General features: G+C 42.8%; 1 protein-coding gene and 1 long non-coding RNA gene across 2 annotated transcripts; one reads left to right on the forward strand and one right to left on the reverse strand.

The window, feature by feature from the left end:
* Positions 1–13790: 13790 nt before the first annotated feature.
* Positions 13791–19048, reverse strand: LOC122177912. Its single transcript, XR_006178197.1, has 3 exons — positions 18946–19048; positions 14834–15108; positions 13791–13852 (listed from the first exon to the last, which is right to left on the reverse strand). It is a non-coding gene; the product is annotated as an uncharacterized LOC122177912 (long non-coding RNA).
* NANOG (Nanog homeobox) lies at positions 18827–23388 on the forward strand. Its single transcript, XM_042867720.1, has 4 exons — positions 18827–19087; positions 19493–19761; positions 20732–20821; positions 21287–23388. Exons 1-4 carry the CDS (start codon positions 18859–18861, stop codon positions 21701–21703), a joined length of 1005 nt encoding a protein of 334 aa, XP_042723654.1. The 5' UTR covers positions 18827–18858; the 3' UTR covers positions 21704–23388.
* Positions 23389–26567: the final 3179 nt, after the last annotated feature.

Below are 26567 nucleotides of genomic sequence, written 5' to 3' on the forward strand. Positions count from 1 at the left end.
AGCTCTCTAATCTGTTTAGATCTCTCTGAAAAATTTTTCCACCTTCAAGGAAGTCAACAGCTTCTCCAAATTTAGTATCAGCAGCATTCTTTCTCAAAACACTGCTGCATCCAAGTAATTCATGAAAACATTAAGGTGAACTGGCCCTAAAATGGAGCCCTGGAGAACCCTGATAGTGAGCAGTCACCAGCCTGATGTATCTCCTTTACTATACTTACTGTATACTGTGTACTGTACTTATTTATATGTATGTACCTTTCAAGCCCAACCAATTCCTCCAGATAATACCTGTGCTACACCTAAGTTCTTAGAAAAGGTACAACACCCTGTCAGGCAAATAGTTCATTTTGAAGTCATCAGGCTGAATCTTCCATCCGAAACAAATGTATCAGCAGTATCTCTGTGACTTCAGTGCTTAGGGATGTTTGGTTGTACTGTGCATTGCCTGTTCTCAACATCAGCCACACTTTCTTCCATTCCCAGCCTTCTGTGTCACAGAGGAATAGCTTGGAAAATGTTACAGTCTAACCATCTAAGTCTGGAATTTGATGAAGATCCCAGAATGATTCCCCTATAGTGACCCTGGTGAAATATCCACAGCACTGAAAAGAAGGTGAAACACCTCCTGGACAGATGTTGGATGGGTGAGTCATCAATAGCCATCACCATGCTGAGATCAGCACTGGTCAAAGCAGTGTGACAACTAGAAAGGAAGATATAGAAAAAGAGTGATGAGAAGAAAACAAGAGGCAATGCTTTTTAACTTTGTCTGTCTCTGGAGATTTCCATGGGGCTCAGGCAGCACATAGTAATGGAACAATGTCTCTTACCCTTCGTTGTTCACTCTTAGTGCAGGACCTGTGCAAAAAAAAAATTGTCAGCCATCTGGGGAGAGTAGCTCAGAAAACAACATCTCTGCACCTCCTGTTCTCATCCCTTTCACTCCTTTATAAAATCTCTTTTATATAAAAGGGTTTAATAAGTAATCCTTGCACAGCACAGTAGCAGTCTTGCTACTCTGGGATTCAGAAGTGGTGTACTTCTACCTGGGATGAAACTTGGTCATTAAAACTACACTGAAACTTTGCACACTTTAAGGGTTTGACTTTGTTCTCACTCAATTCTAAATTCACTACCAGGTGAATGATTTTTGCAGTGCAGAATAGAAATTTTATCTCCTTATTACCACTAATCCCAGGAATCCAAGAAAAACTGCTATTCTGGAATCAATTGTTCTCTCTGTTTCCTGTGGCACTGTTACTGAGCGCTACTGCTTATCAAACCATTCTTTTCAGGTCAGAGAAAGCATCCACATTTACAACTACGTATTTGTAAGTATATAACACAAAGAAGGAAATTAGAAGAATATTGTAGTGTCACTTCACCTCTTTTTCATGGTGGTTTAGTAGCCTATATAACACCTATAACACTGAAGCAGCAAATACATCAGTTGAAGTGTTTCCCTCCATCCCATTTGATTACCTTTTATGCTTTATCAATGAAACATTATTTTACTGTGCTTGCTGAGGTGTAACTAAGACATGCTGCATATATTTTTTATTACATACACAGCCCATCCGATCTTCCAAACAAATGGTGCCAGGAATGTAACAGCAATGAAAACTGATGTCTGCCACAGTTACAGTGGGCAGTGCAGAGGTGGGAAACACAGAGTTCTGTCATCTGAAGCCTTTCAAGTGGAAGTTCCAGTTATGGCCATGCTATGTTTCACCATCAGTACTACTATTCAACACTTCCCTGGTGCATGCTGACTAAACCTCATATTGACTCAAATGGCCATAATGAAAATAATTTCTCACAATATCAATTATGTCCATTATAGAAGTTGCTTATGGTAATGTTAGAGATAAACGCAAAGACTGTAAAATGCTGAGCTATGGGTAACACCTGAGTATATCTCACATGCACCAGCAAATGGATTTTTGGAAAAAAAATAACCCCTACTTTCATACACACACTTCCAAAAAATAAATATGCATTTTAGATGTTACATAAACTGCAAAGGGCACACAGAGTAGACACCAATTAATGACTCCTTTAGCCACCAGGTTCCCTAGGCCTTCATGGTGATACTTATTTCGGTGGTAATAGAGCCATGTTGTATGTATATATACATATATATATATATAACTAGAGTCACTGCAGAAAATCATCCAGAAACTTCAGAGAATCATGAGAACACTTTGCACAGAGACTCCAGGATATACTCCAAGTAATAGAGAGCTAGACAGTGTCAGAGAGAGAGCTCCATACAGATGTCTCTCAGGAAACAAACTTTGACATGACAGTCCCGCAACTTGACAGTATTACAGTATCAGTGTCTACTAGACATATTATCTCACTGAGCAGTATGTCTTGAGGCATATGGCATGTAATTTTTCTCAAATACCTTTTGGCTTATTCAACAGCTGAAACTCAAGTTGTACGTCTGATAGCACTGATTCCAGCATCACAGTTAACAATTTCATACAAAAAAACAAAAAACAACAACAAAAAAAGAGCCATACCAAAAAAAAAAAAAAAAAAAAAAAATTGGACATAGGTAGAAGTCTTGGAAAAGGGAAATCTTATGAAAGAAAATAGGAAGTACAGCTAGGCTAAGAAGAAAGAGAAAGTGGAATGCATAAGAAGGAAATTTAGAAAGGAAAAAAAAAAAAAATAAGGAAAAGGTTTGAGTCAGCCAAGATTCTACAAATCTCTAAGGATTTTACAGGTCCTGAACTTTTATTCCCTTTTTTTTTTCCCCATTTTTATTCCCAGATGTAATGCGTCCATGACAGGGGGCACAGGCCTGGAGAGCAAAAAAAAAAAAGAAAAAAAGAGGAGAAAAAAACCACTGTTTACTCCAGTCCAGCCCAGCCCAGTGACTAATGGGTGACTTGCAGGCCGGTGCATCAGGCGAGCATTACATCTTTGGCTGAATGATCTATGGGAAAGTTATGACCATCAGTAGGTGGAAGTCTGAAACCAAGGAGGAGGATAAAGTATAAATGCGTCTAAAACTTCAGAGCTTATGCCACAGAGCCTTAGGTCTCAACCTCTACTTAAAACTTGACTCCTTAATTCAGTTTATAATGGCAAATTTGGCATTACTTATAAGTGTACATTCTGTTGCTCAAGCATTTCACAGTAAAAATGAAAATCCATTACATGTTCATGCTTAATGGAGTTTTCTCAGAAAATACCTACATTTTTAAATAGAAAGAAAAACCACAGATTTTGTTGAAGTTTAGTCTGTGTGCTGCCAATTTAAGAAAACCACCCACTAGGTCAGGCTGCCGAGGGCCCCATCCAACCTCGCCTTGAATGTCTCCAGAGATGGGGCATCCAGAACTTCTCTGGGAAACCTGCTCTAGTGCCTCACCACCTTCTGAGTAAATTATTAACAACTAACCTAAATATCCTCTCTTTTAGTTTAAAGCCATTCCCCCTTGTCTTATCACTATCAGATCACGTGAAAGTTGGTCTCCCTCCTCTTTATAAGCTCCCTTCAAGTACTAGAAGGCCTTAGTGAGGTTTCCTCATAGTACAATGTCATGGTTTTGTGATTTTTGTTGTCAGTATTCCACATCATAACATCATGTAAAGCAGTGGGAGTTAAAGAGTTAATGTCCTGGTTCTGTGGACTGCCATTTTTGGGTATTTTGGTTCTAGGAGGGGAGGGGAGGATTGGCATTCCCAGAGGACTTCAGGTCCAGAGGAAGAAAAGTGGAGTTCTTGGCAGGACGCCAGCCAGTCTCCCTCTTTCCTGCTTGGTTTGCTGTGGAGAAAAGCACGTGCTTCCCCTGCAGTCTACTAGAGGAAGACCTCATATCAGACACACTCTCTCATTTTCTTTGATTTTGTTGGATTTTAGTAAGTTACTGTCCCTCCTCAGATCGTTGCCATTGTTTTTTTTTTAGATCCATCTACTGTCTCCCTACCCTTCTCCGATCCTCCCTTCCCTGCTCGCCTGATGCACCGGCCTGCGAGTCACCCATTAGTCACTGGGCTGGGCTGGACTGGAGTAAACAGTGGTTTTTTTCTCCTCTTTTTTTTTCTTTTTTTTTTTTCCTCTCCAGGCCTGTGCCCCCTGTTATGGACACAGATCTAGAAATAACTCCATGACGTGCAATAATGCACACAAAAAACAAACTTGTAGACAAATACTCAATCCTAAATGCATAGGAGTTTAAAAATCCGACCTATATGGATGCCCACCAATGTTCTTTTTCCCTCTTCAGCACTTTTGCTGTCCTTTCCTCTAACTGCAGGTTACATAGCAGCATAATTTACTGACACTCTTGTTCAATTTCTGTATGTAGCACAACAGGTTAAGATAACAGGTAGCATTCTGTTATCACTCAGTGAGATTTACAACTGTGACTCTGAACAATAAACCAGCTTTAGCCAGTCATGAGGATGTGGGGGTAGAGCCCTAACCCATGGAAGGCTGAAAACACAGGCAGGACTTTTACCTGTGTTCTTACTTCAGTATTATTTTTTCTTACCTAAACAGAACATCCCAATATCCTTATGATACAATTCTTTCATATTAACTGTTGATGCTATAAAATCAGAGAAGTGGATCAAATATATTTCATGAAACAGTGTGAAAAACAAGCAAACAAAAAAGTTTTAATTGAAAACATCTGTACTTTGGACTATGATTTTCTATCCTTATCAATCCTTCCGCAGATAAGACACACACTGGTGGTGGTGATCACTTCTACATTATTTGAGAGATTTCTTGGTTTTTGCTCTATTTTCCTTCCCTTTTGTTTCCCAGCTGACATAAAATAAGCTTGAAGATGTCCTTTCTAATAAAATCATTTACATGAAGGCTTGCAATCAAGAAGCCTTTGCTGATAAGCTGTTGTGCAGAAGCTTGCAAACTCCTTTCCAATCAGTCTATACACTCATATCAGATAAGGTTTTAGTTAAAAAGATCCATAGAGAACTTGAACTTATGAGTTTCGGACTTACTGTACAGACCTAATAAGTCATATACAAGGAGGAGCATGTACTAGGAGGACTGGGAAGTCTGTAACCTCCAACTACTTCAAACAGTGAGAAAAGGAAGTGGGACAATGCAAATGGGAAGTTAAGATAAAAGGAAATCCGCAAAGTCCAGTGATTTGAGAGATCCTACTGGGAAGATGTTCCCAGTAGACTCTCCTTTTATTTGAGTAAATAAAGCTGAAGACTCTCCCCTGTATCTTTTTTGGGATAATTGAGCAAGCCTGTTTGAGCAAAATTTTCCCAACACCAGCCCATCAGCTTTTGCCCTTCCAATTCTCCCCCAAAATGTGAGCTGGGGCAGGGAGGGGGGACCAACCATTTAAAGATTATCCTGGTAGCTACAGATCTATCCGTCTTACCTTGGTGCCAGGGAAGGTTATGGAACAGATAACCTCAGGAACCATCATGGATCATTAACGGTCAAGCAGGGGATCAGGACCAGTCAGCATGGGTTCATGAATGGTACATCCTGTTTGACAAACCTGACTTTGTTCTATGACAAAGTGGCCCACTTAGTGGATGAAAGTAAGGCTGTTGATGTGCATGTATGCACGTATGTAAAACTTTTCCTGATATCCCTTACTTGATTCACTTCATAAATTGCACTTAGAGGTGTCTCATTTCTGCTGCTCTTCTTCCCCCCATAACAACTATTGTGATCCATTTTCTCTGCTTCTTGAAGTATTTTGAAAGCATCAGTTCCTGTTTTTCTAAGATTGAAAAATCTGTATGTGATCAATGGTATGCATCTAATAAATTGGACTTTACTTAACAGAAGAATGCTACTGTTCTGTGAGTTACAGGTAGACATCTTTTAGTTTCTGTAAAGCCAGATTGTCTTTAGGTTAGATCTATCCATAACTCTGAGTAATTCTTCTGACAGTGTTAAAAGATTAGTCATATAAATGAGAGAAAAATCAGACCCAGTTGTAGCTTTAGAGTTTAATGACTGAAATGGGCAATAAAAAATGAATATTTATTTTAGTCTTGCAAAAATAACCTAGCCTTGGGAAAAGCAGACATAGAAAGATTATATTCCCAAGCATCTAGTACTGAGAGCAGGGCTGTACAGTAACAGTACAGAGGAACTACCTTAGAAGAGAAATGGGCCTTGAACATTGTTCTTCATTATGCCTCCATTTCCACACCCTGAGGTTTCTCATCAAGAACATTTAGCATGGTGCAGTGTACTCAAGACCCTCAGTGACAAGCTGATTGTGCACAATATTGGTAGAAACCGAGAAAGCAACACTTTATGACTACTGTCTTCTAGACATAAGAAAGTAAATGGCCACTCTCTGTGAAACAGATAATCCTGAAACAAAAACTAAAATACAACATTTATATCCTCAACAGTTATACTTCGAGTTTGCTGTGATTTAAAATGGACACAGTAATAGCACAGAAAATTTCCTTTCTACCGATGTCACAAAAAGTGGGTTTTCCCGATGTGTAATGACCTACTTAACCATAAATGTATTTCATTCCATTTCACTAAAAACAATATGTCAGAAAACTACTTAGATTTTTTGTTTGATTGTTTGGTGGGTTTTGTGTGTGTGTGCTTTTTTGTTATCCCAAAGTCCAAAGATCTGGACTTACTCATTGAAGTAGAGTCTCTCTCCAGGGACACAACCATTTAGCACCAGCATCTTCAGGAACACAATCACTCTGAACTTTCATGCCATTTAGGAAGCAGCCTAAGCATCTGATCTGTGCAACAGGCCTACATCCTTGCAGTGCATAGCATGAGCCATGCTCAGTACCACCTGCAACGCCAGTGACATATATGCTGGAAAAAAAATCACAGCTGGGGGCAGTCAGCAGTGTCCTGTCTGGATGTTGCCACAGGCCCACATGTGAGCTGGGTCAAATCTGTGGCACCTAGTGATGACTGACAGCACTGCATTTGCCTGGCATTAACTGTCTAGGCTTTTTCTGATTGCCTAGTTATAGAATCCTAGAACAGTTTGGAACATATGAGTCAAAGGTTTTCTAAGCTTTAATTAAATTTATCGTTTAATATGTTGTTATTCATATTTTATCTTGATTACTCAATGAAATAGAAGCCATAACATAAGAACATTTACGTGATTCCTTTACATTTTTTAAGAGCTTAACAAATATTAGGGAATGTTTCTTATGCATATATTGGATGCTGATCTCCCAACAGCTGGGGCTTTCTGTCACCATCTTCTGTTTTTGACTTTTTAAAGGAGCATTTATCATCTCTCAAAGTTGAATAGGATAAGAGAATGCATACAAATCAACAAATGTCATGAAAATCCTTATATCACAGAGCAACAGCACTTCTTAGCACATCTCTTTCTAGTACTTTAGACTTCGTTTGCCTTTGCTGTCAAGGTGCTGGCCTTCCTTACAGCCCAGCTGCTCTACTCTCATACTATGTTACAGCCACTTATCTGACATCTAGGCTCCTTGGACAAAGAACAGGAGGGACAGTTCAGAGCACAGAAAAACACTAGGCAAATAAATGCCCCAAGGAAAATTGTTGATCTCATGTTATCAAGCTTGTTTCCTTTTTGCCCCAGTGATTTCCAGAGACTTTTAATTGGATGATACTGGGGGCACACAGTGACTTAGATTCCATTTTGAAAGGTGGTCTTTGAGAGGGAAAAAAATGGAGTGAGGAGTGTTATTTCCTTTTATAAGCCTAGCCATTGTAACAGGATAAAAGATTTCTTTTTCTCCTTAAAGGAGATCTCTCTGTCCTGTATCAACTGTATGCCACCCAGAAACTCCTCTTCACTGCCACAAGATTACTCTGAGTGGTGATACTGCCATTCAGCTACTCCACCTCAGTAAGACAGACAGGGAAATTCTTTCCATGAAGGCACAACATGAGTCAGAGGGAGGCAAAGAAAGCCATAATGCAATACAACACATATCTGTGCAGCTCCAGTTGTCCATTTGCAAAGCCCTTCCATCACCAGAGGAATTTCTTGGAGACATTTGTAGTAACGGAAGCCCCTCAGCACAAGAAGCTTTCCAGACACCCATGGCATGGCAGACTGAGGCCTGAGTTGCCGAGCTGAGAAAATTCAAGCAGGATAGGTCCATATCCTATAGGATAGTCCACATTAGGTACAACCAATAGGCAATCTGCCTAGGCATGTTCACAACCCTTGCTGTTCTTGTCCTCAGCCTGAAAATGCCCGTCTCATTCCAGCCCATTAACATCGTGTTGGTGCATCAGGGCCAATAGCTCTGGGGTAACCCTGCCTGTCCTGATAGCCTACCTGCAATTCAACTGCATTATCTGCAGGCTTCCTTACAGACACAAATAAATGAACAACCACAGAGGCAACAAAGCCACTCAGTTTCAATTCTCTGATATCTGTCCATGAGTCAGTCAATCTCCTCACTTGGATCCCTGTCTCCAAAAGGAAAATTTAAGCCACAGCAGACAAATGGAAGGAGATAAAGGGACAGAGAAGTTCCGTAGGGCATGGTGGCTGTGCAGGGTGCAGTAGAGCCAAGTGTTTTGGTACAAGAAAAGAATCCCAATTCAGGCAAAATGCCTTGTGAGACAAGGAACAAGGAAGCATCCTCTCCTTCTCACTAGCCCTAGTCTGTCCTGAGTTTTAAGACGTAGTAAAATACAACATAAACCAGGAAAGCTTTCTCTTGACTTCAAAAAGCATCACAATGATAATTTGATTTTTAGTGTGACTCACAGCTGAAACAGGGGCTCTCCCTCCCTTTCCTGTCAAAATTTCCCTGATTTTTTCACCTACATACTGTATTATGCTCCAAAATAACTAATAGTTTGTGGCGTTTTCAGCTGCAACCTAATAGAACCAGGTTTAAAATCATAAAATCCTTAGAGTTTGAAAGGACCACTAAAAACCATCTTGTCCAACTCCCCTGCAATGAACAGGGACACCACAGCTAGATCAGGGTGCTCAGGGCATTATCCAGCCTCACCTTGAAAGTCTCCAGGGATGGGCATCAACCACATCTTTGGCAGCCTCTTCCAGTGCCTCACCACTCTCACTGTAAAAGATTTTTTCCTCATATGAAACCTAAATCTAACCTCCCTAAGCTTGAAGACATTTTCCCTTGTCTTATCACAACAGAACCTGCTAAAGAGTCTGTGTCCTTCCTTCCCGTAGTTCTCCTTCAGATACTCAAAGGCCACTCTCAGGTCACCTTGGAGCCTTCTCTTCTCCAGGCTGAAGAGCCCCAGCTCTCTCAGCCTGTCCTCACAGGAGAGGTGTTCCATTCCATGGATCATTTTTGTGGCCCTTCTCCGAATATGCTCCAACAGGTCTGTGTCTCTCCTGTACTGAGAAGTCCATATCTGGATGTAATACTCCAGGTGAGGCCTCACCAGCACAGTGCAGAGGGGCAGGATGACATCCCTCGACCTGCTGACCAGGTATCTTCTGATGCACCCCAAGATTTGTTTGGCTTTCCAGGCTGCAAGGGCACATTGCTGGGTCATGTCCAGCTTGCCATCCACCAATACCCCCTAGATCTTTTTCAGCAGAGCTGCATTCAATCTTTTCATTTCCCAGTTTGTACTGTTAATGGTTTTTGCCTCAACCCAGGTGCAAGACCTTGCACTTGCATTTGTTGAACCTCATGAGGTTCACCTCATGAGGCCCACTGTTCAAGCCTGTCCAGGTCCCAGGGCTTTAGAAAGGGATATGAGCCTGAGTCTCACCTAGGACTGATTATACAATTAATCTCCTTCTTTTCACCCTGGAGAAGGCTTCATAAGGGGGGGGGGGGGAAATAAAAAAAAAAAACCCAAAACTTTCCAAAGAAGCTTCTTGCTTCTGTCCAAATAACCATTCTCAATGAAAAGCCAGTTATAATCAGCTCAGCTCTCGTATCTGCATGTACTGCTGTGTCTCCAAGCTAGAAATAAACTCAAAGTACCACAGAAACAGATAAAGGAAATCACAGCATAAAGGAAATTAAGGAGTCATGAAGGAAAAGAAATATAAGAAAACAGTTTAAATGGGAGGCCACTTGGAGTGCAGAATGGACAGGAAAATGCATGAGAGAAATACAAGTACACGAGAAAATCAGAATGAGAAAAACAATCTGAGGGAAGACTAGAAATCAGCCAGACAAATAAAAGCCTCTCTGACTTCTTTGGCTTCTTGCCACAGTTGATTCAGAATGAGGGGAAGAAAATGCTAGGTACATTACGTTATGTGGCTCTCTTGTCCAACATGCAGAGAAGACAGCAGAGGAGCATGACAAGCAGTGGATGGGAAGGAAATCCTTCTCCCATCTGAGCTGAAGGCTTTAATTTTGTTCGGGTTCACAACACTTTCTGGATGTCCACTGGATGGATCTGTTCTCTCAAAAAGAGCCTTCAGATGCCAATCCTGTTGGGAACACATAGGAAAAAAAGAAAGAAGAACAAAGGAAGAAAGTTCATAACACTAAAGATTTTATTCATGTGAGAATAGTTGAAAATGCTAAGAGATAAATACTTAGTGCTCCTTCTTCCTAGAGGAGACACATTTCTTCATTGTTAGGACATTTAATTTGTCCTGTCCTTCAGTTGCAGTTCAGCAACACACGAGCTTACACATCTTTGAAACAGTTACTTGTATGTGCAAGCAAATGTAGCTCTTCTTCTTTGTGAAGTCACCAGCTTGATATCTCCTGGAGACTGCCATTCAGAAATAGGAAGAAAGGACACAGAGCAACACTCCATGTTTCTCAGCAAGAGACACTGGTGCATTAAGAGTGAGCATCTCCAACCCTGGGCTTTTTATGAAAGAAATTACTGGCATTTTTTCACTATGTGCCTGTCAAGTGGGTCATGCTCCACACACGGCCTTGAACATGGATCCCCATGACTCTAGGGTTATACTGAGGTCTCTGCACCCGGGCTTTTGCTGCACTATCTTGCATCTCAAGAGGTGCAGGAAGAAGGGCACATCCTATCTCTCACCTGGCTATCTTTGCCTTTTCCTCTCCCCATGCCATCACCTCTCTCCCAGGGCCACTGACCAATGAAACTGAAGCACAACTCTGTTACCTCTCCAGTAGAGGCCAGGGGGAGGGGACAGGCAGGCAATGCAGCTCCCCGAGACATGACTACCACAAGCCCAATGGTGGTCACAGCAGGGCAGTGGTTAGACAGCCCTGTGTCTTGGCATTACTTTGATTGTATCATTCAGCATTGCAAGGAACATGTTTAAGTGCTCCACACAGCTGTCTCAAGTCATTTCCATGAAAGACATGTCCAGGAAGCAGGTGTTGAAGCCAATGACTGGTGAACAACCTATTCTCTGGGGATTGAATCATAGAAGAGGCATGATCTGGCTGCTCATGCAACAGCAGCAGGCCTCAATCACTGAACTGTGCTGGGAAGCATACCACCAATGTCCTGCTCTTGCTGCAGGGCACCACTACTGTCTTGTTCCCACAGTGGATGCAGCCAGTGGGCAGCTCAGAGATCCCCACCAGCTTTGGCTAGCACATAGGATTGCAGAGTAGGTGGGTACTGACAGAAACTGAAATCTCCAGTGGTTTATTTTAACACGCTGTCTGTGGACTGCAGTGGCTGAGAAGAGATGAACCTATATCCTGCTGGACCATTTCTGCTGCAGCAGTGGGGACATCTAGCAGCTGCAGTAAATGAAGAAAGATAACTGAGGTATTAAGCTTGTCAGAGGGCCCTGCTGGATCCCAAGCCAAGACCTGCATATTTGCACCAAAATACGTAACATTCTGCAAGGTTACTTTGCATCTGCAGATGCTTTAACACTATTAATAGATTGTTTACAACTACAGTGGCATGATTTAGTCATGAGTGGGATTAAAATAAGGTGTTCTCAGGCCTGTCTTAGCCCCAGAGTTTGCATGCAGTTCACGACTGACTTCAGAACTGGAATTTTTAGCAAGATGTTGTTCCCAATAGTCATGGCTCCTCCTCCACTTTCATAACTAAGCTGTTCTGAGGAAGCATTTTTATATTCTCACAGATGAGTTTGAGGTTCTAGAGTTCTGCCACTGTATGATTCTGTGTTTTTCCCGATCTTGCAGCCTGAGACGACACACAGTCAAATATGCAGTCTCTTTATTTCTTTGCTGCCCACAAAGATGTGTTTTCACTTTCTGATGTAAAAAATTCTCTCTGGACGATCCAAAGGAGATGAACAGATAATTTTTACCTTTGTACCACTAGTGATGTTGATTTGAAGAAGCAGGCCACAATATATTTTGTAAAGTGTTTTTATAAATAATTGATTTGGAAAAATAGATATACCATATATTTTAGTACTGTATTTTTAGAAATATAGCTGCTGAATTGTTGTATTCTGTGATTAGATCTTGCTTGCAAAACTGTAATAGCTTTTAGATGTTGCGAATAGTATGGACTACTAATAATACAAACTAGAAAGCACATTGTAAAGCTATTCTGTTTTGACAAGAGACCCTCAGCAAAAGAAATACAATAATGAAACTAGGGCCTCCACACAAGACTGAATTGTCTCACTCTGTGACTAAGTTGGGATGCAACAGGCAGACACTAAGATACTCCCCTCTATCCTCCTTATCTTCTACAACCCAGTATATATCATTAAAATACAGATTGCCAAGTGTATCTCAAGGATGAGCAGATGCCCAGAAATAATGGCTGAGTGCTGAGTGAGCAAATGTTAAAATTTTGGTACCTATAAATTACTTACAATAGGCATTCTCCTACTGAGCATGTGTCAGTGGAGAAAGTTCATCTAGAGGAAAAGTGATGAAGACCATTGGATGAAGTAAAAGACTGTCGATTGGACTGTCATGATGCTAAGAGAATGCTAGACAATTGAAAGGACCATGGAATAGAAGACTGGAGACCTCATAAATCACTACCTGAAATAGGCATTTATAAGTTCATTGTCTCATGCATAATTGATGAGTATGTACCACCTGTGGAAATATAATGGACTCTGAATCATGTAATCTTTGAAGCACTTATGGTGGAAATATCCCCAGTGCTTGCTGGTGCTACTAATAAAGAATACCTGACTTAACAGTAACAAAACTTTGTTAAGTTTCTACACACTGATTTCTTTGATTCAATGTAAATGTTATATCCTCTTCCCAAGCCTCCAACTTCCACTCAATTTAATTCATAGAATGGCTTAGATTGGAAGGGATCTTAAAGCTCATCCATTTCTAACCCCCTGCTGTGGACAGAGTTGTCATCCATTAGCTCAGGCTGCCCATGGCCCCAGTTCAACCTGGCCCTAAACACCTCCAGGTACGGGCCATCCACAACTTTTCAGGACAACCTGTTCCAGTGCCTCACCAAACGACTAAGGAATTTCCTCCTGAAAGCTCATAGAAATCTTCCCTCTTTTAGTTTAAAACCGTTTCCCCTTGCTCTCTATCAGACCATGTTAAAAGTCGGTCTCCATCTTGTTTATAAGCTTCCTTTAAGTACTGAAAGGCAATTTCTAAATAAAAGACATTCTGTTAAAAAAAAAAAAAAAAAAAAAAAAAAAACCAAAACAAAAAACTACTGTCACTCACTGTTCTTCCTTTTGTCTCTTTATCTTTCCCATCTCAGCGAAGTCGGCCACATAAATATTGTTAGACAAAAGCAGGTAAATCTTTTTCTTCCGTCAGTCCCAGACAATATGCACTTGCAGATCCCGTCGAACAGCACTGGGTTTCACCGGCTGCCATTCAGATGTAGAGCGGGTGCCAGCCAGGGAGCCTCAGGCTCTAACAGTTGCTAATCACACATGAATGTGTGTGCAAGAGCCAGTCTTGGAGGAAGGGAGACGGTGGACCGATGGGGGTAAGGACCAGACAGTGTGGAGGTCTCTGTCCCTACCTGTAAGAGATTTGAAAGAGAAGCACCCGTTTTCAGTCATCCTGCAACCAGACACTTGCCTTATAGGTGATCTGCTCCTACGCGGACTTTCTGGACTTCAAAAATCCAGATGTAGCAGAATCAGCACAATGAATTGCTCGAGAACTATGTGCTAATTGGTTCATGAGATGTATTAGGAATAAAATGACTCTCAGATGGTGTGCCCACTTATAGCCTGCACAAGCATAATTACAGTCATCCAGTTGGCATGCAATCCCCATTAACAACACTGAAAAACATGGGATTAGCCTCAGATGAAAAAGTGGAAGAAAACAGGTGCCACAATACACAGTGAACCCAAGAGAACATTCAACACACATCCTACCACTCAAGTGCCCCACTAACTGTAGGCTCTGAGTAGCTATGGACTTTGCAGAAACTTTTCCCACTGAGTGGGTTGTCTAAAATTGTCCCCATCAGAAAGAGGGATCAGAAACCTGAGGGGAGGGGGAAAAAAAAGAAAAAAAAAAAAAGCGCCTCTGCTTCATTTAAAAATTCATAAAAGAAATCTGTTCAAGGGAAGAAATCACAAACTGTAAGATACGGAGCAGCATTTAGGAGGAGAGCTTAGGAGGTGTCACGTTTTTAAATTACACAAGGTCTTTGTGCAATGAGAAACACAGCACTAGGTATCCCTCCCCCGGTGCTGGAAATGGCAGAAACTCTACGCAAAGCAAGCATTTGAACACAGCTAACACTGTGCATTTGCTTTTAGTAAGAGCACATCTAACTATGAGGGCCTATGAGAACAGTCACTATTACCAAAAGGGAGAGTGAAGAAGTTGATCGGGGAGGCCATTTGGAAGGTTCTTGTCTAATACGCAATCTCTACATGTTCCCCAGTACTGAACAACCATGGCTCTCAAGTACTCCCCAAAGAGATCATTTTTTATTCGAGTTTGTAAGCACTGATAGGGAATGCTTCCTGAGACAAGTACTTACAAATAAAGCACTTCAGCATTTCTGTATGTAGCAAGCATTAGTGCAAAGAAGGGCTGATAAAGAAAGAACAGGCCCATCTGCGTGGTCTCACTAGCTTTCTTTCCACCTTATTTTGACACTCCAGATTTCCTGCCGGCCTGCTTCCACGGTCCCTCTGTTCAAGTCTGCCTCTTCACGGTTAACAATGGGTCACATCAACCAGTAATTCTCAGGTGATTAAGCAGCAGGGTTGTCAGTGGAAAGGAGAAACTTTGTCCTTTTCTTGACCTGCTCCCCTAAAAAGTCAAGAGAAAGAAAAGCTGTATTTTAATATGAATGAGGGTCTAATTTTTATTATTCTCTGTTGGCTGCCTTCCTTCCACAAACATGACATTTTCGATCCAGACTGCTAGCTGTGACCAAGCCATGCCGGGGAGGCTGTCCGGAGTCAAAGGCTGTGGAACAGATGTTTTCTGAGGGTTAGCTGAAGAAAGTTCAATCTGAAAAGTACCAAGTGAGCCTGCTTGCAGGAAAAGGTGGACAAGCTCAAGAGAATACAATGAACAGGTTTCTACCTGCCTTCCCCCATCATGCACATACTTGACTGAGCCTGATGCCTCCCACGGAAACCTCTGAGGAGTAGCAAGGCTCAGCCATGGACCCCTGGTTATGGCTCACAGAGCACCATGAACATGAGCATGAACAATACAGGAACTCTCAAAAGTTCAGTTCAAAATATTCACTGAAACACAGATGAGACATGTTTGAGTCAGCTACAGAAGAACACTTGATCTACATAAAATTTGAGACAACTCTACCAGTATAACAGTGATCTGCTGATGAAAATGAGGTTAGCAGGGCTATGAAGTAGGAACCTGTAGAACTGTGATCCAGAGGTATAAGCTCCAAAGCTGAATTTAAAGTCAGCTGGTGCTTCCTCAGCCTCTGTAAGCTGGTCTGTCTATATCACTTCAGTGCAAGTTTGAGCTCCAGCCTTCTGAAAGTGGTGACCTTACTTATACTAATAGGTGAACCCTTGTAGAAGGAACCTGCATGAAAACACCTTACAGCCCTTGTCCAATCTCACTTGTGTTTCAGCCAAGAGAGCTTTTAGACATCAGCTTCTATTTTTACCCTGGAAGGACTATGGAAAAGGCTCCGTGGGACATACTTCTGCCAAGTAACTGCTTACATTCCCTTCCATATGCTTAATGACCCAGCTGATGCTTACATAGTGACTAGTCCCATCATATTAGGCACATAATGAAGCGTTAACTGCAAAAGCAGGGAGTGACCACAGCATTAAGAATGAGGTGACACAGCCTTCAGCTTAAAAACAAATCGATTTCAATCTGTTGGGAAGAATAGGACCAAAACAGATCTGAATTGCGATGCTGCTCCACTTGAAAACAGCAGCAAAAAGGAATATGGGTGAATATTTGGGTCTGTTCTCAGAGTCATTCTCAGCAGGTGTTTTTAAAAAACACATCATCTCTATACATTCATGGGCAGTACATCTACTTTGCAGCTTAATAGTGTCGCAGGGCATAGGTCCCAGACCCAGCACCTCAGGGAGCCTCTTGAATGTCTACATCTTGCTTCCCATAGCATTCTCTGGGCCTGTATGACTTATGGATTTACCTTCCCAATATGTTATCATGTGTAAAATTTATTTGGGGGTAAATAACTGAATTTCTTTTCATAAATTCCGACTTTAGCTCTAGACACGATTTTATACACTTACACAAGCCTTATTTATCCTACTAAGACATTTCAAAAGATGTCTGATAATTTGATAAGAGGTTTGGCTAGGGAGAGGAAGCAAACTCATGTCACTAGAGGGCGACAAGTGGAACAAAAAGCAGTGAAAATAAAGGGAATTAGAGACGAGCAAGATGACAAAATCAAAGGATAAACAAAGATTATGGAAAAATTAAGGGGGAAAAAATGAAATCAGTTCCATGCAGACAGCAAAGCAGGTCCATCTCTAGGAGGGAAACAGTTCAATAGCAAAAAAATTATAAACCAAGGGAGAGTGGGGATTTGGTGGCAGTGAAGGTGTTATTCCGGCTGTAAAACGCTAATCTTTCTGCTACGGGTGCCCCTACACAAGCTGTGTTGCCACTGATGACTCAGTCTGCAGCTTGTGAGATGGCAAGAATGCATCCTGGAACCTCACAGCATCAGGCGGCATGGCCTCCAGCCTTCTGTCTGTGTCAATAAACATTATCAGAACAGTATTTACTATTTCACTTAATGCACACTGTAGAGGCAAATAAGTGGAGCCCCTTAAGCTATCATTGCCAAGAGACAATTAAATAAGCACTTTGGTTTGCAAACACAGCTTCCCTGACATTGAAACCCTGTAGTTTTCCCTGTTTTTGCAACAGGCTGTTGTTTTTTTTATGAGCTCAGACATTATTTCACAGCATGCATATCTCCAGTGAAGCCCTATCAGCAAAGGGACTGTGCAGCTCAGTGGCCACCACTACCATAACAGTTACACAATGATTTTGCACATAAACTCTTTCTGCGTGTGCAGTGGCTGAGCCCATAACAGTAAGCAAGCAACCATGTGTGAAACCAGCAGCCCAAAATGTGGGGACAGGGAAGAGCCTAAGGGAAGCAGGGAACCCACAGCTTACACCACTTGCTTCAAGGCAAGATACCATCTGCCTCCATATTTTACCCCCTCATCGAGTTATAACAACTTTCTCCTGCATTCCTAATCACCTGTCTACCTGAACCCTATCCAGATTCTGAGAAACTAAATCACCATAAATTAGAAAGTCATCAAAAATGACCCCAACGAGGGCCCTTCCAAGCTGCAAAAGCACCTTCAGGCCAGCAACTCTCTGCCACTACCTAGCAGTGCTGGGGGAAGGGGGGCTTAACTTAACACATGGGGCTCATCAGCTCATCATGACTAAGCTGGGGAAGAAGAAATGTAAGGAAGCAAGAGAGGCATATGTCTGTTGCCTTAGAAGATAATTAGCAGCCAATAACAATCCCCTGTTTCTTTTTAGACAGGCAGGAGCCATGTCCTGTCCTTTCACTGGGTGAAGTAAGGAATTTGATTTGTCACACGCTCTCATTTGTAGATCTCTCAGATGGTTTTCCACATTTTATAACCCCTGAGCAATTATGATTATCACTCCAGTAACTTTATAATTTCCTTAAACAAAATAGTAATACTTTGGTGTAGACTGTGGGACAGTGGAAACAGTAGTCCCTGGCTTCAAGTGCTGAAGTTCTGAAGGGTTCTTTTATATTATCCTCAACAGGGTTATTGCCACCTCTTCCTGGAGCTTACCAAAAACTTTTTTCCTCTTCTTTTTTGTAAACTCTTGCTTATTTCAAATGCCATGAAAAGTAGTGACAAATATCTGAGGAAAGAAACTTGAGAAGTGACATTTCTTTGTGCTCCTCCAAGATAGACTTGTCTGTCTCATCCTTGGGTTAGCATTTAGAAAACCTGAGGAGCTCGTCTTTCTTTGAGCTTGCTTCCCTGTGATGCAGACACCATCCTGAAACACCGCCCTCCCCGCCGGCCCCAGTCTGTATTCCTTGCAAGGAGGAATGCTTATCTGTATACAATGATGGCTGCAGTCTGCAATGCAGACACGAAAAGCCTCCGCATGTCCCGGGGGGATCTCTGGGCTCCCCCTCCATTCTTTGTACTTGGGTGGGGATCGATGAGGAGGCGTAGGTGGGGAGCAAGACTGTGAAATGTGAGGGCGGGGGTGCCAGCCCAGCCTAACTTGCCGTACGGGACAGCCTCGCTCACGCCTGCTAGGCCTGAGGTGGAAACAAAGCGTCTCTTCCCATTCCCCCGAGGGGACGGGTGTGCGGGCAGCAAAGAACTGACCCCCACCGAGGACCCAAATGGGGAAGTTGGCCCCTCTGTCCTAGTCCTCCCCCACTCTCCGAATATCCCCAAAGCCACTCCCCCCCAATCAACTGACTTTTAACATGACAATGGTCGTGACAATCCCTTGGCCAAAGCCAGTCTGGGGAGGACATAAAACATTGCCCCTCACCGCCTAATGGGGTATCTCCGTGCAGTAGGTCCGTCCGCAATCAGCTCACCGCCAGCTACAGCTGGAGGTGCCGTCCCGACCATGAGCGCTCACCTGGCCATGCCGTCCTACGGCGCCGTTAGGTGCGGGCACTACTACTGGCCCTCCCCGGACAGCATGGATAGCGCGTCCACTGAGGAAGCTCCAGCAGCAGACCTTTCCTTGACTGCAGCGCAGAAGACGCCCAGCCACCCAGGTATGTGGACCCGAAGGGGTGGCCGTATCTCTTGCTGTCTCTCCTCCTCCAGCGCGAAGCCCCTGGTGCTCCGCTAGCGCCCGTCGGCTTTTATCAAAAGCTGTCCGCTGCCAAGGAGCGATGACCGGGCCGTGTCGTGGGGCGGGAGGGTAGGCAGTACTCCTCACCTGCCCCGCCGGGAGCTAAGCGGTGGGCAAGGGCTGGGAGCTGCTGCCGGACGCTCGCCGCGAAAGACCTGGCGCGGCCTTCGTGTCCTGGCGAAGCTGCGGGCTGTCTTGCCGGCTACCACTGCTTCTCGTGCTCACCCTGGCTACGGAATCTGCAGCGGTCTCCAGTGTTCCAGAAGCTGAACCTCGAAGTCTTCATCTGGAGTGACTGCTCACTCTAGTTGTTCTTTCTCCTCAGATGCCTCTCCAGCTTCCTCCAGCTCTGGGACACTCATTCAGTATACCCCGGACTCTGCCACTAGCCCCACTGCAGACCACCCATCTCACCACCCCACTTTTCAGAAGGTCAAGGATAAAGGTGAGAGTGGGGCAAGGAAGGCCAAGAGCCGCACAGCTTTCTCTCAGGAGCAGCTGCAGACCCTGCACCAGCGGTTTCAGAGCCAAAAGTATCTCAGCCCCCATCAGATCCGGGAGCTAGCTGCTGCCCTGGGGCTCACCTACAAGCAGGTAACATCTTCCTCTGAGCAGCCAAATTGCATCATTAAATGTAAAGTCATCTCAAACATCTTTTCTTTTCTTGGACTTAGAGGGAGGAGTGTTTCTCAGTATATTGGTTATGTCAGAGATACGGTCCTTGCCCCACCAGTTACTCGTGTGACTGAAGCGATTTGTGAATCGGCACTGATGTCGGCCCAGCAGTGAGAAGCTGCCGCCATTCAAGCAACTTTGCTGTAGTTGCCTTGTCTGGCATGTTTTTCAGGCAGGGGTTTTGATGCTTTGAGTGTAAAAACCGGTGACCGGAGCTATAAGTGCGCTAGTCCCAGCGTTGATTCTACAGCTGTGTAATGTTAGCTGATGGAACCGTGGATAGTATTGGAAGCAAGGCAGAAACTATGAGGGCTGCTCCAAAAGTAATGCCTCCCACTTTATTATGTTGGATCACAACCTCAGAGACAGAAGCTTCCTGCCAGTATTCCATTACGTTTTGTTGCCGTGCGACAGATGGCAGCAGAGGGGCAATCTGACAAAATAGTGTCTGACATGGAAGGGCAAATGAAGCAAACGTGTCTCACTTAATCCACTGGCATTCATTGACACTTTATGAACGTTTATGGAAATCAGGCAATGGACATTTGCACAGTGAGACCATGGGTAGTGCTGGCAATGTGGATCACTTGCATTGGTGTATATTTTAATGAGTTGTGCCACACAGGCTGTTTTTTATCACTGGTGAAAATGCATAGCTAATGATGGTGGCTATGTTGAAAAACAGTGCTCCGTATCTGGGAATTCGCTCTATCCAATAGCATTATTGTGCTCTTTCTAACTACTGGAGTTTCCATGGAAATAAATAGGAGACATTACTTCTGGAGCAACCAATGTATATTGCTGTAGAAAGAAAAATTTGGGGGATACATAGTAAGATTCAAATAGGAATGGATTTCTAATGTTCCATGTTCTGTCCCCTCTCTTCTAGGTGAAGACATGGTTTCAGAACCAACGGATGAAATTTAAACGTTGCCAAAAGGAGAGTCAGTGGGTGGATAAAGGGATTTATCTACCACAGGTGAGAGAATTCCCCTTGCCCAAGTATGCCTTACTACTAGTCAGGGTTCCTGCTTTCTGTGGGGAAAAGTGTATCATGTCCAAGCCAGTTTCATTTTTCATAATGAATTCTACAGCAGCATCTATTTTTTTTAAGCCTGCCTTGGCCATTGAGGTATCTTTTTTTACACTTAGTTAAGAAGTGGTAAAAAAATTAAACAGCTCAGGAGGGCCAATGAGGCTGTTCATGTTGCTGGGTTTTTTTGTTTGTTTGTTTGTTTTTCTTCCAGCATGGTGTTCCCAGAATTGGACTGTAGGCTTTTTAACTTAAGATCTGTGATCTCTGATATTAATTATCCATAGTGAAGACACTGGACTGAAAAGACCATATTTTGGAGGAGGTGGAAAATAGGATACATACAGTACAATGGGTACAGTTGGTGTGGTGCTAATAATTACTGAATGGACTCTTCTCTGTCTTTCCCAGAATGGGTTTCATCAAGCTGCGTATCTGGATATGACCCCTACATTTCACCAGGGCTTCCCTGTTGGTGCCAACAGAAATCTTCAGGCTGTGACCAGTGCACACCAGGCTTACAGCAGTGGCCAGACTTATGGGAATGGGCAGGGCTTGTACCCATTCATGGCTATGGAGGATGAGGGGTTCTTTGGAAAAGGTGCAACAAGCTGCAGCACCCAGCAGGCCATGGGCCTATTAAGTCAGCAGATGAACTTCTATCATGGCTACCCTACCAATGTGGATTATGACAGCTTGCAGGCAGAAGACACCTACGGCTTCCAGAGCACCTCTGATAGTATCACACAGTTCTCGAGCTCTCCAGTACGGCATCAGTACCAGGCCCCTTGGCATACCCTGGGGACCCAGAGTGGTTATGAGACTTAGACCTAAGTATTGTTCTTTCCCTTCCTCCTGTTTTGTCTCATGGGGTTTCTAGGGTCTTGACTCAGAGATCCAACTTCTATTCCTTCCTTTTGCCTCTCCTTTTCAATTCCTGCTTTAACTGTTGGTGGGGTTTAGCACTCCACTACTTTGGGTTTCTTTTCTCTTCAAAGGCATCTCTGCAAAGCTAATCCTTTGCAAGGGTGTGTGTGGACAGGTGAAATTGCATTTATGGAGGGGAATGTGCAATGCCAAAGTCAGGAGCAGTGGAGATGGCAAAGATCCATGTTTACTGTTCAACATCCACTTTGCTGCCTCTTTTGCGGATGATTCTCTGGTCTTTGACACGTGTCTTGCAGCTAAAACTTGGATAAGAACTTTTAATTTCTGCAACAAATACCCTATTTGTAGCCCAGAGTCTTTCCTGCTGTCTTGCCTTTTTCTGTTGCAACCTCCGTCATCTAGTAAGTTCACCTGGGTCCTCTCATCTCTGAACTGAAAACCTAAATATTATCTTAACTTGATTCAGTTACTCCGTCTTTCCACCTGGAAAGGTCAGTACCTGCCTACCCTTTGCCTCCTGCCTTGCTATGTACATAGGGCAGTTTAAAGAGGAGGAGAAAAGAGAAGTTAGAGAGAGTGTTGTCTGTACCTGTTGTGGAAATGTTTTGATTTCCAAAGCTGCTGAATGCTTTATGTCTGTCAAATAACTAACAATTAATCTCTGGAACTATTTGTAACAGTTTAGATCTTGTCTTCCCTAATCTCTCTGCTGAGAAAATGTTGGCTTGTCCCAGCCTGAATGTTGCAGCAGATGGTACACCAAAATGCCGTTGCTGGAAATGTGAGTAGTGGCTATATTCAGCCATCTTCTGAGTGCTGAGAAATAGTTTGCTTATCTGTATATCAGGATTCACTAGCAATTTGTGAACACAGTGAAAATATCATGGGCAGCTTTCTCAGAGGCAGAGGGTAGGCAAAGGTAAAGGGCATGGTTAAGTTAAATCATGGTTAGTTATTTTGAAACCTGAATGTCAGTGAGGAAAACCCTGTTGGATAGTAGGGGGGCTAGAGCAGGATTTTTCCCTAATCTCTTGTCTAATCCTAGTTTTAAGATAGCAAGCAAATGTTTTCATGCCATCTCCAGCGCTTAGTTCGATTTTTCCATATTCTACTGCTGAAAGGTTTATCAATTACCTCTTCTGGTAGCTGTTCTGGGTGAGGTGACAAGTTTAGGAAAACCTAGATAGACAACGAAAGAATGAAAATGGCAATTAAATGTTTTCATTTTATTTTTAAAAAGAACTGAATCATCCTTTTCAGTATGGAGATTACTAGAACTCAGTGACTGCCTGTGTGAAACTGGATCTTTTTTAAGTGGTGAGATTGGAGAGTCCAGTCTGCTACTGCCCAAGAATACAAAATGTCTTGAGTTGGCAAGAGTAAATAAATGATAAAAGCATAAATAATTTTTTTCACTAATGCAGTTTGTACTGAAATCCTGTATTTTAATGTATTTGAAAGGATTATATTTCATAGCTGAACTTCCACTACAAAGAAGATGGATGCTTGCAGTAATCATGGCCATGTTCCATGGCATATGTGTGTTGTCTGCTGCTCTGCTTCTGCCTGATGTTTTTACCAACTTGATTGAATTGAAAATAAATGATTTTATTTTAATGCTGAAACAGTGTTTCTTGCTTGTACTTCTTACCAGAATGGTGTTTTAAGGAAATAATTATTTGGGTAGCTCCACAGTAGAGAAGAAAGGGAGGTAAAATGTAACCTTGCTGTGTTTAGCCCAGAAGAAGTGGTATTAATTGTAGAATTATGGAATCAAGGTTGGATAAGGTTGAATCATGAATTCCAACTGTCAGCCTATCACTACCCTTGCCTGTTAAACCATGTCCTTAAGCACCTCATCTACACGTTTCTTAAGCATCTCCAGGGATGGTGACTCTACTACTTCCCCTGGCAACTAGAAAAAAAGGACATACTCCTTTAAAACAGCTGTTTAAGATTAGGTCACAGGATTTTGTCAGTCTTTTCTTCAATTATGGAATAGCTTGAGTTAGAAGAGACCTCAAGGATCACCAAGTTCCAACCCCCCTGCTGCAGGCAGGGTTGCTAACCACTAGATCAAGTATTAGATGAGGTTGCTCAAGGCCCCATCTAACTTGGCCTTGAACACTGTCAGGGACACGGCATTCATAACCTCTCTGGGCAGTCTGTTCCAGCACCTCACTGCCATCTCAACGAAGAACTCCCCCTGAACATCTGATCTAAATCTTCCCTCCTTTAGTGTAAAACCATCCCACCTTATCCTATCACTACCTACCTGTGTGAAAAGTTGATTTCCCTCCTGTTTATAATCTTGCTTAAATACTGGAAGGCTGTAGTGAGGTCTCCCTGCAGCGTTCTTTTCCCCAGACTGAACAAGCCCAGTTTCTTCTGCCTGTCTTCATTGGAGAGGTGCTCCAGCTCTTTGATCATTTTTATGGCCATCCTCTGGACTGTCTCCAAAATCTCTACATCTATATGGTGTTGGAGGGCCCAGACACAATACTCCAGATGGGGCCTAAGGAAGGCAGGGTAGAAAGGAATAGTTACCTCCCTTGTCCTGCTAGCTACTCCTCTTTTAATACAGCCTAGGATACAGTTTGCCTTCTGGGCTGCAAGGACACACCATTGGCTAGCACCAAAATTTGCCAGTACACCCAAGTCCCCAGCCTGAGTGCAACAGCCTGTACTTTGCCTTGTTGAACCTCATTAGATTCACATAGGCCCATTCTTCAAGCCTGTCCAGGTCACTCTAAATTGCATCCCTTCCTTCTATTGTGTCAACTGCACCATTCAACTTAGTACCATCAGCGAACTGTTTAAGTCGTTATTGATAGAGATATCAAAGAGTATCGGTACCAAGATTGCCTCATTGGGGTTTACCACTCATCACTGGCCTCTAACTGTACATATAGGCGTTGACTACAATCCTCTGGATATGACCATCCAAACAATTCTTTATCCACCAAATAGTCCAACCTTCAAAAACATCTTTCTTCAATTCAAAAATAAGGATGTGATGGGGAACAAGATTGAAGGCATTGCACAAGTCCAGGTAGGCCACATCAGTTGCTCTTCTATTATATATTGTTGACATCACTCTATCACTGAAGGTCACCAAATTGCTCAGGTATAATCTGCCCATGTTGAAGCTGTGATAGCTGACTTAGACCACCTCTTCCCCTCACATGTGCCTTATCCTATCTTCCATTTGAATCTGCTCCATGATCTTTCCAGGCACAGACACGAAGTTCACCCACCTGTACTTCCATGAGTCTTCCTTTCTCCCTTTTTTATAATTGGGAGTGATGTTTCCCTTTTTTCCAGTCACCAGGGACTGATCATAGCCTGACAGCTATGATTTTTCAACTATGATGGAGAGTGGCTTGGTAACCACATCAGCCAATTCCTTTAGGAGCCTGGGATGCATGTCATCTGTCCCCATAGACTTGTACACATTCAGTCTCACTGGGGATCTTGAACATGCTGTTTACTTACAGTAAGTGGGATTTTGCTCACACAAGCCCAGCCTAGAAGTAGAGAGGTATAAGTGTGTTGGGAAAATTTTGCTCAAATAGACTTGCTTAATTATCCCAAAAAGAGATTGAAGAAAGTCTCCAGCTTTCTTTATTCCAATGAAGGGAAAGTCTACAGGGAAAGCCCTCCCCCAGGATTTCTCATAATATCAGGGTTTACAGCCCCTCTTTTTTCCCTATATCCCAACCATATTGTTTCTCCTCCTTCTCTTTCTGGCTGGAGTACTTGGACATTACAGGCTACCTGGTATGCCTATTATGTTTTCTTCCTTGTATGTGACCCCCTTTTGTATCACACATCACATGTAAAACTAACTCCAACTTTATGCCACCCAGGAGATAATTAATATTAATTAACCCATTAAGCCTATACAAAGTTCAAAAGTTCTTGTTATTTTGTATTACTAAAACCTTATTTGATGAGAGTGTACAGACACCAAGTGCAAGTGAATTTGCAAGCTTCTGAACAAGTTTGCAAGCACAGCATCTTGTTCACAAGCCTCTGTGTAAATAGTTTTGTTTGCAAGGACATTTTGTTCTTAAGCCTCTTCTATTTCAGGTGTGTTGCATGGTGGGCTCCAGGAATAGGCAAGATGTTAGTTGCTTGGCTTACACTAATGACAGTCCAGTAACATGCTTGTGTTTGACCTTTATCTGCAGTGCTTAATAATTATTTAAGTATGAGAGATATTAACAAAGCTTAAACTTTTCAACACACCTTTTGCTAAAATAACTGTGGGATGGAGGTGGCTTTCTCTGAAACTATGGTTTGTTACTGCATTTGCCATGTGTTCTGCAGAAATTGAATGTTCCTTCACAGAAACAACTACTCCTTTGGTTGGTGAGCCCCTAGGGTGCATTGGGGCTTGGTAATCATGTCATTGCATAGATGGAAGGAAGATGCAAATTGGCTATTGGAGTTTTGGCATGTGGACTGAGAAAGACCAGGGTTCAGGAAGGGCTTCTGACAGCTGTGGAAAGTCACAGGACTTCACAGTTTCATGCTGCTGGAGCCCTTGAGCAAGGGCTCCTGACCCCAATTGTCTCTGCAGCGTGGGTAAAAGGTGTAATATTTAATAGCTTCTTCCCTACAGGAATTCGCAAGTGCTATGTTAAGTCATCTAATTACCCTGAATGATTCGAATATTAAATAACAGGGCTTTGGAAATTTTCAGTTAAGCATTGCCACACATCTATTGTTTGACCTGTCATCAGTGGCCAAAAGCATCTTGACCAATACTGAACATATGAAGAGGCGTGATGAAGAATCC

This window comes from Lagopus leucura, unplaced genomic scaffold (genome assembly GCF_019238085.1).
Source record: "Lagopus leucura isolate 7727_CA_CO unplaced genomic scaffold, USGS_WTPT01 Super-Scaffold_100001, whole genome shotgun sequence".
Classification (NCBI taxonomy): Eukaryota; Metazoa; Chordata; class Aves; order Galliformes; family Phasianidae; genus Lagopus; species Lagopus leucura.